The sequence below is a fragment of the Podarcis gaigeae genome, assembly GCF_964106915.1.
Source record: "Podarcis gaigeae genome assembly, chromosome: 2".
NCBI lineage: Eukaryota > Metazoa > Chordata > Lepidosauria > Squamata > Lacertidae > Podarcis > Podarcis gaigeae.
The window spans coordinates 92,913,852-92,928,203 of NC_139679.1; the positions used below are offsets into that span (position 1 = coordinate 92,913,852).

Genomic DNA, 14,352 nt, shown 5'->3' on the forward strand with positions numbered 1-14,352 from the left:
CTGAGAATGAGAAAACCCCAAATATGACAATGACCTTATTCATCATGGCTTAGCATGAACGATCAAACGTATTGGTTCCCAAGGAGAATATTATAGTCACCTTGCTCATCCCTAATCATCCTACTGCTGTGTTGCGCTAAGCTGTAGGATTGCTTGACCTGTTGTCCCAACCTGGACTTGTGGTGTAGCTACCACAGACAAACCATGAACAGCAAATCACAGGGATAAAGAAACATGGTTACAGCTCATGGTTTGTTTTGAGAGCGCTAAACCACGAGCCTGGGCTCAGATGACACACTATGGCAAACTGCAGCTTAGCTCAGTGCACCACAGGAGTAGAACGACCAGGGAGGAGGACATCAGCCAGGATCATATCTCTGGAAGCCTTCATATTTGTTTGTTCATGCCAAGCTATGGTTAACACTTAAAGAGTGATGTGTGAACTGGGCTAACATGACGTTACACATTTTTTTTCTTACAAGTCATTATGGAGGGAAGGCTGTTTTTGAGGGCAGTCACACATCTAGTTTTGTCATTGAAATCCTGGGAACTTGAGAAAATGGAACTGTCATACTGGTCCTGATACCGCCCACATGGCAGGAAATATGGTGAACTATAACTCTGCATCCAGGTTGTTGAAGCTGCACTTCATATTTGGGGGGGGGGCATTGATCAGTGTTCCTGTTACAGAACCTGCAACCATAAAGATGTTGCCTGTATCCAGAACCTTTTACTGACAGCCTGATCCATGTGCAAATCTGCAAATATCTCACCAAAGATAAATGATAACAAGCTGAGATTAGACTACGGTGCAACATCCTAAAAGGAAAAAGGACCAGGATTTACTGGAAGAGAATTAAGTAAACACAACTCCACCACTCACTTGCAGATGAAACCTCCACTTTCGCATTTCCTTCTTGCATCTGTATTCTCTGGGAAGAGCAGCTCTGGTCTATGAAGGACGTCCACCAATACAGACAACTCAGCCTGGACAAGCGGGCGCAAGCGATCTTCCAGAGCAGACACTATATCCTGAAGTGCAGATATATAACAGTTTAAAATTAACATTGGGAAATTCGTAGGGACTAAAATGTTTTTTAAAGGGGTTTCTGGCTACACCCATGAGTCAGTGGTGGATGTTTGCAGCCCTCCGCGGTCTGTGAAGAAGTTCAGATAGGGGAAAGGGAGAAAATGTATAAATCCTCCAATGCTTCTCAGTGGGGTATCCTGTATCCTGCAGTGCCGCGTAATCCTGTGTCTGCCAACTTGAAAGGCAGAACAGGAGCGACCTAGGAGTGTGTCCCTGCCATGAATGAGCCTCCGTTACTGGCATGATTTGTGAATACAGTGGTACCTTGGTTCTCAAACGCCTTGGTACTTAAACAACTTGGAATCCAAACACTGAAAAACCCAGAAGTAAGTGTTCCGGTTTGTGAACATTTTTCGGAAGCTGAACACGCTCCATTTTGAGCGTTACGCTTTCGATTTGAGTGTTACGCTGAGATCTGTCTGGTTTTGCTATTTATTTTGCATTTTTGTTTTTGTAGCTCTTTTTTTGTTTCGTTTTTGTGACTGTGTGGAATCCAGTTCAGCTACTGATTGATTGTGTGACTGCAGTACATTGTTTATTGCTTTCATTTTATGGATCAATGGTCTCATTAGATAGTAAAATTCATGTTAAACTGCTATTTAAGGGGTTGTTTTTAAAAGCCTGGAACAGATTAATCCATTCTGCATTACTTTCCATGGGAAAATGCACCTTGGTTTTGGAACGGACTTCCAGAACGGATTAAGTTTGAGAATCAAGGTAGCATTGTAGTTCCTCCTTAATCTGGACAATTGGCATTAATCAAAAGGCGTTCATGAAGCGACATATCCTAATGGACTGCAATCAATCAGCTGCCAAAAGGACTGGGCTTGGCTCTCTGAAGGTATTTGACTGTTTTTCTGAAGCTTGAGAATCCTTGCAACAGCTGGGAAAGGAAGGTGCTTTGCGCTTTATGGTTTCCAAATGGTCCTTCTTTTTCTTGTCCTCCACTGCACAATGAAAGAGACGTGTGTAGTCGTTGCTTTGTTACTCTGTTTGGCACTTTGAAAAAGAGGGGGGAGCCTTTTAATTTATGCTCAATATGGAATTTAATGAGGTTTTGCTATGCCCTCCTCCCTCAATCGAGGCTGAATGGACTTTAACCACTTCTGGGTGGGGGTGTTGTCAGAGGACTGCAGTAGGGGGGGAAATAGAATGTCCTGCTACACCCGAATAGATGTGGAAGAGAGGCTGAATTTGAGAAAAGACCTTGCTGTTAACTGTGTGCCGAGAAACAACTCCAGAGGGGAACTTAATGGCGGAAGCCTGGGGTGCACCCTGTGAGTTATTTATGGCTGTGGTTCGTAGGTTAGTTTGAGAACAGTGGAAAGAAATGGCATGTGACCTTGTACCATCCGGATAAACACTGCAAAAAATTGAACAAGAACGAAAGAAATAACTGAACTCTCTCTACACACCAAGTCTGGAACAAAATGTATATGAAGGATTACACACATGAAATGGATTATATATTTATAAGATGTAACAGAGCTGCTGTTTGTAAGGTGAAAATTGGTCAGCTAGAAGAACCGTTTAATTGCAAGTGAAGGATGTCAACTGGAGACAAAATAAGAAATGAAGCAGCAACAGGGAGTATTATGGACATATGTCTGCAACAGGAGCGGAAACCTGATTTTAAGAAATCGCATTAAAGTAATTTGGTTTGATTTGTAATAATTTCAAAAAATATTTTTAAAAATGTTTTTAAAGTGTGGGAGAGTAAGTCTGATGCTTACTAGCAGAAGAACTTGTCATTGGGAATGCTAGGTCTTTTCAGCATATTGAAAGCTTGCCGAGCTTTATTCTAGAAAAGCATTTGTTTCAAGGAATTATTTTTCCTATATACTAATGGGAAACTCATAGTTTTGAACGGCAATCCTTATTTAGCCCAAATGGCACCATCTATGCAGAAGAGGAAGCTATAAGCAGGCTTGGGGGAAAACCCAAATGTTTTAGGAAGTACATATATTTAAAAAGATTTAGAAAAAGAAATAAAAAATGAACTTTTCAGAGGTCATGAATGAACATGCTCATTGGCCATGAAACTCAGAGTGTCTGTTGGGGTGGGGGAATGTAATGGATTATCTGGAAGAAGGCGTGGCTGATTGGTACGCTGAATATTCCTCATCCCCACTGCTACAATTCCCACCAATTTAATGGTCTGTGTCTTCTAGACTGTGGTATGGGAGGAGGGACTTCACACAGCTTTCTAAATGTGCTATCTGTGCAGTTCTGAATTACATTGAATACAATGCTCATTGTGCAAGACACATCCCTGTTAATGAAAGTATGTGTGGCTTAACAGAAGCAAGACATGCTGTCTTGAATATCTCTTGCACAAGCAATTAATACCATTTCCCTTATTCATGTAAATACAACCTAAATCTTTAAAAAATAAATATGAGAAGACTACTGGCTGGATCAGGCCAATGGCTCAGCAAGTCAAGTGTCCTGTTCTCACAGTGGCCAACTTTGTCTATGGGATGTCCACAAGCAGGACCTGAATGCAACAGCACTCTTCCTGCTTTTGATTCCCAGCAACAGATACATAGAAGCGTACTGCCTCCAACAGGGGAGAACTGAGCATAGCCATTGTGACCAGTAGCAATTACCAGCGTTATCCTCTAGTCTTATGAATTTGTCTAATCGTCTTTAAATTAATGGGAGGATTTTAAGCAGAAGTTGGATGGCTATCTTTTAGAAGACAGCTGAAGGCAGCCCTGTTTAGGAAAGCTTTTAATATTTTGTTGGAAGCCGCCAGATGGATAGGGTATAAATTATTATTATTATTATTATTATTATTATTATTATTATTATTATTAATGTCATGGATGCTTTTAGTTGAGATTCCTGCATTGCTCGGGGTTGGACTAGATGACTCTCGGCATCTCTTCCAATTCTACAATTCTTTGATTCTATGGAGTGAAATCTATAGTGTTGTGTGAAGAAGTACATTCAGGTTCACTGGATGAATCTGAGTTCTAGTATTATGAGAGAGATCTAGCCATTTTCTCCACACCATCTTCCACCTCTATATCACATCCCCTCTAACTTGTCTTTTCTCCTAACTAAGAAGTACCAAGTGGTTTGGTTGCCCCTTTCTGAAACTTTTCTAGCACTAGAATAGCCTGTTGGAGGTGATGCAACAAAACTGTACACATTATGCAAAGTGTGGTCTCAGTACAGTAGTACCTCGGGTCACAGCCACTTCAGGCTGCGTTTTTTGGGTTGCGGACCACCGAAACCTGGAAGTACCGAAATGGGTTTTGGCGGTTGTGCATGCGCAGAAGCGCTAAATCACGCTTTGCGCATGCGCAGAAGAACCAAATCGCAATTCGTGCATGTGCAGATGCGGGTTGCGAATGCTGTGGGTTGCGAATGTGCATCCCGCACAGATCACATTCGCAACCCGAGTGTCCACTGTATATGTTTCTATTAAAAGTTTTATGTTTTATTTTCAGTCCATTTCCCAATGACCCCTAACACTGAATTTCACCTTCTTGCAGCTTCATGAAGCTATCTACCAGAACCCCAAGGGCTCATTCCTGGGCAGTCACTGCCAGTCCAGACCCCAATAGAATATTTTTTGAAATTTGGAATTTTTTTCTGTCCCACTGTGCTATGTACGCACCTGCAATCTCTCAATGATGTTGCGGTAATCCCTAGAAGCAGCCATCACCGAATCTCTCCGAGCGGCATTCCTTGCTGTCATCCTCCAGTTCATTGCTGTTTTTTGTACTATGTTATGAGATTTCAGGAAGAGGTTGTTTACTTGGCTGTCCAGGTCAACCGGGATGGCAATTGCCCTGCTCTTTGCTGAAACAGACAAATGAAAGTGTCTCCATGATCCAACAGTATGTCACAGAATGTGCATTTCAGAACATTTCTCTTCTCATAAGATGCTTATTCATATTGATCATACAAAATCTAGATGTATTACGGCAAGTTCCAACAAGGAATTTTGTTCACCTCAGGGGAGGCAGGTGGAGAATTGTTGTGAGTAGAACAAACATTGTTTTTCACTCCGTGTAATCACACACACACATTGTTGTAGCACACTATGAAATAGTTGCATGGGCTGGATCAAAAATTGTGCAGATGAAAGGCTGCATGTGTAATTGGATTTTCTGACCTGTTCTCTCCAATACAGTACCCTGAACTTTCTGTTCAACATTTTAATGACTTGGACAAGGATGTATATAGAGGGTGGCTTATCAAATTTCCCTATGACCCAAAGCTGGGAGGGGAAGCCAACATCAAAGATGACAGAATCATGATTCAAAATGATCTTAACAGCTGGAAGTGGAATTGGAATTTAGCAGAGATAATGAAAACTCCTGCATCTTAAGTACAAAATAATAGCAAAAGGTGCAAGGACTGGGTAGAGACCAGGTCTAGGTGTCTTGATCGCAAGTTGAACGCGAGCCAGTGGTGTGATGCATCTAGAATTTCAGGCTATTTTAATGGACACATAGAGCCCAGATCATGGGAAGTAATAGCTCTGCTCTATTCTATGTTGGTCAGACCCATACAATTAGTACACACATCAACTGAAACAGAACAGTGTGTTAAAACTATATTATGCACGTAAATGTCCACAAGCATATTTGTGCATTACCATGGTAATGAACTGTTCTAGCCATTAAAGTTCCTTTATTCTACTTAGATTTAATTTCTTTAAAATGCTTTATAACCATCTCATTCTTCTACACAAGTCACGTTAAAGTTAAAAAGAATATATACACAACTGTATATTAAATACAGTTCAGTTATACAGAAAAGCATGGCCCCTTGGCAGTACCTTGCAGCAGGAACAACCATAGGCTATGTGAAGCAGTTTTCAGTATGCAGAATGAACAGCACATATCTGCACTGATGGAAAAGCACCCCAAGTACCACATATGTAGCAAGTTTGAGAATGTTGTTAATATTTTTGCCAAAAACAAAAATGCAAACAGCAGCCAGATATATACGCTTTTGCAAAATTGTAGGAAGAGCAGAGGAGGTCTCCTTCCACATCTTCTCAATTCTGGATTTCAGAACCTAAGCCATGGGTAGGCAAACTAAGGCCTGGGGGCCAGATCCGGCCCAATCGCCTTCTATATCTGGCCTGCGGGCAGCCAAGAAATCAGCATGCTTTTACATGAGTAGAATGTATCCTTTTATTTAAAATGCATCTCTGGGTTATCTGTGGGGCATCTCTGGTGTTTTTACATGAATAGAATGTGTGCTTTTATTTAAAATGCATCTCATTTTGAGGGGCATAGTAATTCGTTCATTTTTTTTTTCAAAATATAGTCCGGCCCCCCACAAGGTCTGGGAGACAGTGGACCAGCCCCCTGCTGAAAAAGTTTGCTGACCCCTGACCTAATCTTTCTGCGTCAGGTCAGGTCATGCATCCGTAGCACACAATGAAATTCAGCTTTTACCAATTATGGATGTGGCCTCAAACCAGTTTCAGGAACCAGCAAATAGTTCTTTACTCAACAAAGTTTACACACCAGCATGAAGCTGATTTAAGCCAATGAATGCCTGAGCAAGTATGTGAATTCAGGTGTCATTTTTTTTTAAAAAAAAATCAATAGAAATAGACATTATTTGAATCTGATGACAAATCCAATCAATTGCACCAATATATACATCATTGATATACATCAATCAGCACATGAGAAACCAGGTATTAGCAAGGGCAAAGAAAAATATTTTGTATGTACCCTGAACATATGTATATTTTGCATACAGCAGCAATTACATGGAAGGGCTGTTTTGGTCTACGAAGAACATCCACCAGTAACCAAGAGAGACAAGTCAGCCTGGATAGCTGAGTGATAAGGTTAAAACAAAAACAAAAACAGCCTAATAAAAAGTCATGGCTTGTATGCATAAAAATTTGTAGAAGGTTTAGAATGGCAAAATAGTGTCATCTAAATATAGAGAGTATTCGAAGTAGGGCATGGTTATTTCATCCCTCATTTATCTGTTTAGTAAGAAAGTCTGTTTGTTCTTTCAGACTGACAAGAGCTTGCCAGGCAACTTCAGGACCACTTTATTAAGTGATGGTACTCCAGATCTGCTTATTGTCCCACATGCCTTGGGACTAAAGCCAGCCACATCTCAAAAACCAACTAGAAATTGAATATCTCATGTGTGTTGTGTGCCTGATCTCTGTCTTTGTAACCAACAACAGTTCAAATTATGTATTTTATTGGACTTGCTATTATTGCTAAGGGCAGTAAAATTTGAGATTGCCCAGAACTTGGCCTGTAAATCTTAAAAGGCTCCTAGACTCATCAGTACAAATTGTCTCAATAAAAGGTATCACTTGAACCACTATAAAAATAGTGGAGGGAAGGGGAGAAGATGGACCTTGGAGCGCTTCTGCTGCCACTCAACCGATGTTCTGATAAGCACTGATGTAATATAAAGTAACAGATGTTGCATAGATTATGTTTAAATGCATGCACACAGTTTTCTTACCTACATCTGAAAGTACTCTGATACAGCTTTCCACTGATGCTTTTTGGCTAGGCATGAGCCAGTTGCAGTGATACACTCTGAACACACCTTGCAAGAGCTGCACAAATACAGGCTGGCGAGTCTGAAACAAGCACACACACAAGCATAAGTCTGAGGCAGGGGAACAGTTCCAAAAGCTTCTTCTTATATTTGGACAGACTAAGGGGTCTGTCAGGATGCTAAGCAAACTAGTGGGTTTGTTCAGGAGTCCAAAGACACTTTGAAAGCAAAACCAAATTGAGCATCTGAGCTACATATGCATTGTAAAACAGTAAAAAGATTGTGACTGATTTTGATGATCAAGTTTAACTAGGATATGCTCAGCACATGCTAATTTGATAAAGGAAAAGATAGAAAAAACATTTTTTTTAAAGAATTTACGAAGAAAAAAGTAATTAAATTTACAACTGACCAGCAGGTGGCTCTATAATGTTATTAAAACTTAACGAAGGATGAAGAAAATTTTAAAGCTCTATTGCACAATTAAAAGTGTTCCTTAATTATTTTTATTTTGATCGTTCTGGAACACAACTTACCATATTTTTCCAAAATTAAGAGATTTTTTCAAAATTAAGAAAATGCACTATGCACTATCCGTGTATAAGATGGCCCCTTACTTTAAACTTCAAAAATTCAGGAAAAAATATAGTCTTATACACAGAAAAATATGTTATATATTTTAAATGTCTCTAAAATCTACATTCCTAGCTTCAGGGTTGAAAGCAACATAACCAACTGGTGTGGAACAAAGAGATACAGGAATATATTGTAATATTTTTCCACTATGGATAGGCTGGATACCCCGAGATAATCAGAACTCACCCATGACTGACATTTCCTAAACCAGTAATATACCGTATTTTTCGCTCTATAACACGCACCTGACCATAACACGCACATCGTTTTTAGAGGAGGAAAACAAGGGAAAAAACATTCTGAATGAAACAGTGGATGTATCATTTTTGTGCTTCATGCTGTGGCTACAGACATGTGATCTGATGGTGAATTTGGGGTGACCCAATACAAAAATCCTGAGAATTTCTGTGGATCCATGCTTTGTAACCACGTTTTTGCACCATTGCAGCCTCAGGCAACAGTGGGTGAGTGATTTTCTTGGTGCAGGCTGTAGCCATGGACGTGCTATGTGATCTGATGGTGAATTTGGGGTGACCCAATGCAAAGATCCTGAGGATCCATGTGGATCCATGCTTTGTAACCACATTTTAAGTGGGGAGGGAAGGAAAAACAAAGAAGGGAAAAGGAGCATGAGAGGGGTGTGCAGAGAAGCAGCTGGCTAAGAATGCAGGAGAGGGAATTAACGGGAGGGAGGAAAGAAAGGCAAAATTTTCCCCCCACCCAAGCACCCAAGCCAGCCAGCTAGCGCTCTCTCTCTCTCTCTCTCTCTCTCTCTCTCTCTCTCTCCCTCCCCCACCTGCATGTTTTCAGCAGCACCAGAGCACAGAGAGTAAGGAAGGACACTCTGCTTTCCCCTCTGCTTGCCTGGAGGGGAGGGGCTTTCCCTGCTCTTTGTTCCGTTTGAGCAAACACAGCAACGAAACAGAGAAGGGTGGGCAGTAAGACCCTGAGGCAGAATGCAGGAAAGCAGCCGCTTCCTCTTTTCAGGTTTCCCTTCTCCGAGACGCGCAATTTGATTTTTGCCTGATTTATTTTGCCTCCCCTCGCGCCATTTGGCTCCAGGGACCACACATTCGCTCAATAACACGCACAGACATTTCCCCTTCCTTTTTAGGAGAAAAAATCTGCGTGTTATAGAGGGGGAAATACGGTAATTACTGTGTTGTAGAGCAGGAGTAGTAATTTTGTTCAAGCTCTGTATTTTAGCAAGGACTAACAACCCCAAAAGGAAGATTTTCCAGGGATGTGTAGACAAGCCTACCAATAGTAGAAAAAGAACCAATTAATAAATAGTAATATCTATTATACCTATTATCTACATCTTAAGCATCTCAACTAGCTAATGGAAGTTAGTGACACTAACACAGAAACTAAAGCAGATCAGGAGCTTCCAAAAAGTACCTCTTTTAGTTTGGCAAAGACTGATTGCTGTTATATGGAGAGAGTATGTAAAAAGTATTAGAGAAAAGAAGGGGGAAATGTATTTTGAAAGAGCACAGGCAGGAAATAAAAGCAGTCATTACCCACATGAACTAAAACTGTCAGTTACATTAGAGAGAAGTCAATTTAAATACAGCCATCCATGTTATTTCAGGTTAAGCTCAAGCACTCGTGGACAGACTTTCAAGCCATCACATCTTCCTCTCCATTTCAACATGGGGCAGTGGCGTAGCGTGGGGGGTGCAGGGGGGGCCGGCCGCACCGGGCGCAACATCTGGGGGTTAGGGTTAGGGGGCGCAAATCCACAGGTTAGGGGGTGCAAATTACTTGCCTTGCCCCGGGTGCTGACAACCCATGCTACGCCACTGACATGGGGACAGTATCAATTTTCCTGGCGTAACTATGGGAAAAGTCCCTGTATTTCTATAGGATCCATTGACAGGCACAATCCCAAAACAGTTGCATGGACAAATTGATTCAATTTAACCTCTCCAAATGCAATATCTCTCACAATTCTCTCTGGTTTAGATAGAAATGGTTCTACATCCAATGCACAAAGTGATCCACAACAGTGTCTATGGCAGCTGCATATCAGCATATACCCAGCAGATGCATCCCAATTGCTAATCTGCCAGTATTGCTCAAATCCCCAGAATGCAATGAACTCCAAACATAAACCTAGCCATGTTTTTGAATGAGTTTCCAATAGCCACTGCAAAATGTGAAAACTGAAGCATTTGGTGGGGGGTGGGTGTAGTGAATAGTAAACCACCCACAAGGCACCATATGAAAAACTATTTAGAGGACTAATGACAGATACTCGGAAAGTTTCCTCTACTATTAAAGTGTCACTGAATTCAGCCATTCGCTGCTATTGTGACAGAAGCCGATGAGCAGCTGTCAAGGCTGCCACACAGCTCTCTGGAAGGAGGAAAAAGTCAGTCGTGCAAAAAATGGTACAAAGGAAGACAGGGGAAGAATGAGGCTTTCTGCCACCCCCTGCGCATTAGTCTTGAGGGATTATATGTAGGGTGAGGCGGGGCACATTGATGCATGGGGCACATTGATACACCAGCAACATTTCAATTTTGAGAAACGTTATTTGTATCGTGACATCATTAAAATGTGTCTATACATGTGCGAATACAATACGCTGCCCGCCAGTTAGCTGTTGGCGTTTGATGAGAGTAGGTGTGTTTTTAGTGCAGCCAACTAGAAAAGTACGTGAAATGTAAAAGTGTTCCAACGCTGTTTTATGTCGTTTAGTTAAGATTTAAAAATACCAAATACTGAGTTATTCCACTCAGTAATCAGGCTTACACGTGATTTTTAAATAAATTCAGTGGTTTTATTAATAAGCGTTAGTTTTTTGAAAATGTCCATTGGGGTACTTTGATACACTAAGAAACGGGGCACATTGATACGTATAAAAGTGCCCCGCTAGTGTACAATAGTGCCCCAATATACAATTTTGCATGAAATCTCTAAACTAGTTATTCTGTTTTCCAAAAGATGAGGATATAAATTTTGATGTTCCCAATCCTGAAAATATAAATGTTGGAGATTTCCTACTCATTAAATTTGAAAAGAAAGAAAACTGTTGTTTACTACGGGGCCAAAGTCATTTCTAAATATAATATGACCGATTTTCAAATGTCATATCTCAGGAAAAAACCAAGATTGTTTATGTTTGTCTTCCCCATTGTAGAAGATAAGGCAAGCGCTGATTTCAAGGATGTTGTTTTGCAGTTGCCAAAACTGAATTTCTCAAAGGGCACATCTCAAACATCATCTCTTTGTACTTTTTCTATTGACTTCAGTGGATATAATGTGCAATAGAAGCTAAACATTAAGTAATTATCTTATTTCTTATAAGAATTTTGTTTAAATTACTATTTTTTATGATCTAATGTGAGTTCTTATACTTTTTAAAGTTTTTTCAAAGTTTTTTTTAAATACAAGTTTTTTTAAATACAAGTTTTGATGTTTTGTTAAGAAAACCACAAAGTCTATGATATGTGTGAAACACTGTTGGTTTTGATACGTTATTTAGATTTTAAGTAACAAATTATAAGGCTGATTATGACCTCTCACAATAAAAACTGTTTTTTCATTAAATTTTTGTAAATAGTTACCATTCTCATAAAATTTACACTTTGTATCAAAGTGCCCCATCCAATGTATCAAAGTGCCCCGTAGGTGGGGCAGAATGATACAAAACCCATTTTTTTACTCAAGTCATTATATTCTTGTTATCTTCTAACTACAATGGTTCTTTTGATTGCTATTATAATATTGATTAGTTATGCCATGCATAAAGCAAAAAATATATTATTTGACTCGTTTTTTGTTTCATAAAATATGATATTGAATTTTTCTGCGCCACCTCACCCTAAGAGGACATTGTTCAGGACTAAAAGGCACGGGTCAACATAAACATTCCATGAATGTTCACTTTATGTTGGCCCTAATCTTTTTTTATAATGCTGGGACAGGTGTAGAAAAGGGCAATCAAAGTGATTAAGGACCTAGAGAAATTCACACCAAATATTACAATGTATAGAGCTTCTCAGTTTACCAGGAGCAAGGTGTTGAGAAAATGGATAGAGAGAAGTCCTCCCTACCCGCTCTTTCAGTGGTACAGTGGTACCTCGGGTTAAGAACTTAATTCGTTCTGGAGGTCTTTTCTTAACCAGGAACTGTTCTTAACCTGAGGTACCACTTTAGCTAACGGGGCCTCCCGTCGCCGCTGTGCGATTTCTGTTCTCATCCTGAAGCAAAGTTATTAACCTGAGGTACTATTTCTGGGTTAGTGGAGTCTGTAACCTGAAGCATCTGTAACCCAAGGTACTACTGTACTAGAACTGGGCTCATCCAATGAAGCTAAATTACATTTTTCCTATTTATAGACCACTTTACCATCTGGAGATTCCAAGGTGAATGGTGGGAGATTTGGAACAGGCAAAATTTTCTGATGTGGTGACAGCCATCCAACTTCAAAAGTGGACAAGACAAGTTCATGGAGGGTTATCAATGGTTACTAGTAACTATGGCTAATATTCTACCTCAGCATGCCTCTGAATACCAGTTGCTGGGAACAGCAGTATGAGAGGGCTAATGCCTCCCTGAGCTGGTTGTTGGTTTCCCACAGGCATATGGTTGCCCATTATAGGAAACAGAATGCTCAACTTGATAGGAAGCAGTACATGTCTCAGTCATGGGGACTGGGGCAATCACAGGAAACATGCACACAGTCTGCATGGAGGGGAAATGTGTCAAATTGTTCCTGTTTTCCAGGGACTTTCCCATACTCCAGCATTACTAAATGAGTACTAGAGACGAGCAGGAAGCTCCCACACCCCCACACTTTTAGGGAAATGAGAAAAGACCGAAGCAATGGACTCACCGCTTTTGTAAGGTTCACTGCCGTAAAGTTAACCACAGAGAAACACTATCAGAAGACACCACCGTTTTCAAACTCAAGTTGGTGTTCTAGTCTGATGCACAAAGGCTGTTCTGCTTCACAGGTGGAACAAATAGTAAATAGTAGAACAAAATATGTTTGTGTGTGGGTGTAAATGATTCTTCTTGGTTTCTTACCTGCAGAGTTGTGCTTTGATCTGAGAATGGGGAACTGAAGAAAGTGGTAACTATACTCATCACAATTTCAGTCACATACTTCTCTAATACAGAATCTGCATGCTTCCTGTCACTGGTGTTGTTGCAAGTCTGGAAAACAATTCACATTAAAACAAAACAGAATAAAAACAAAAACAAAACCCTATACAATAATGATAATTCCCCAACAAATGCAAGCTAATATCATTGCGATATGCACTTTCTGAAATACCACAGACTGTACTAGACATAAACTCAAGTGATACATCATTCCTGATAGTAACGAGTGATACCAGGACTATAGTAAAAATTGTGCCACTGACAAATGTGAGATATCTCAATTCTCAAGGGAACTTCAAGGTTTGCAAAAAGAAGAGGGGGAACCTGAGGCAGCAAAAGAAAACAGCCCGTTGAGGACAGAGCGTGTTCTGTGGTCATGGAATAGAAAGTGAAATTGGATTGTGAGGGTGGGAGAGAATAGAATGCTCTCTACTTAAAGGGAGTGGCCAGCTGAAGATCCAAACAGAAACGCTCATTTTAGGAGGGAGAATAAACTCTGCAACATTTTGTTGTATGCAGCATTTGTACAACACTGTAGCAACATGAACTAAGGAAGAAGTTCCCACAAATTCTAACGAAGAGTCAAGAGAACAGAGAATTTCCCCCCTAATTTCAATACTTTATTTTGTTACAGCTAGAAGCAACCCAAGAGTGAGAAGGACTAAAGTGCTAGGAACCTTGACTATGTGAAGAGCCTTCAAGGCATGTGCAGATGTGCTCTGTACATATAATTAGCTATGGCTATGCATCATCATTCGGGACGCGGGTGGCCTAGGGCTTGCCGATCGAAAGGTCGGCGGTTCGAATCCCCGCGGCGGGGTGCGCTCCCGTTGCTCGGTCCCAGCGCCTGCCAACCTAGCAGTTCGAAAGCACCCCCGGGTGCAAGTAGATAAATAGGGACCGCTTACTAGCGGGAAGGTAAACGGCGTTTCCGTGTGCAGCTCTGGCTCGCCAGAGCAGCGATGTCACGCTGGCCACGTGACCCGGAAGTGTCT

At 40.7% G+C, this 14,352-nt stretch overlaps 1 protein-coding gene across 8 annotated transcripts in view; it reads right to left on the reverse strand.

Moving 5' to 3' along the window:
* The window catches only part of ITPR1 (inositol 1,4,5-trisphosphate receptor type 1), a 198,376-nt gene that overhangs the window by 81,023 nt on the left and 103,001 nt on the right, over positions 1-14,352 (reverse strand). For all 8 annotated transcript variants that reach the window (XM_083722101.1, XM_083722096.1, XM_083722098.1 and 5 more), the window contains 4 exons: positions 13,280-13,408; positions 7,565-7,685; positions 4,719-4,903; positions 884-1,032 (listed from right to left, as the gene is read on the reverse strand). In XM_083722101.1, the coding sequence (XP_083578227.1) occupies positions 884-1,032; positions 4,719-4,903; positions 7,565-7,685; positions 13,280-13,408 (584 nt within the window). The remainder of the gene's footprint in view (positions 1-883; positions 1,033-4,718; positions 4,904-7,564; positions 7,686-13,279; positions 13,409-14,352) is intronic.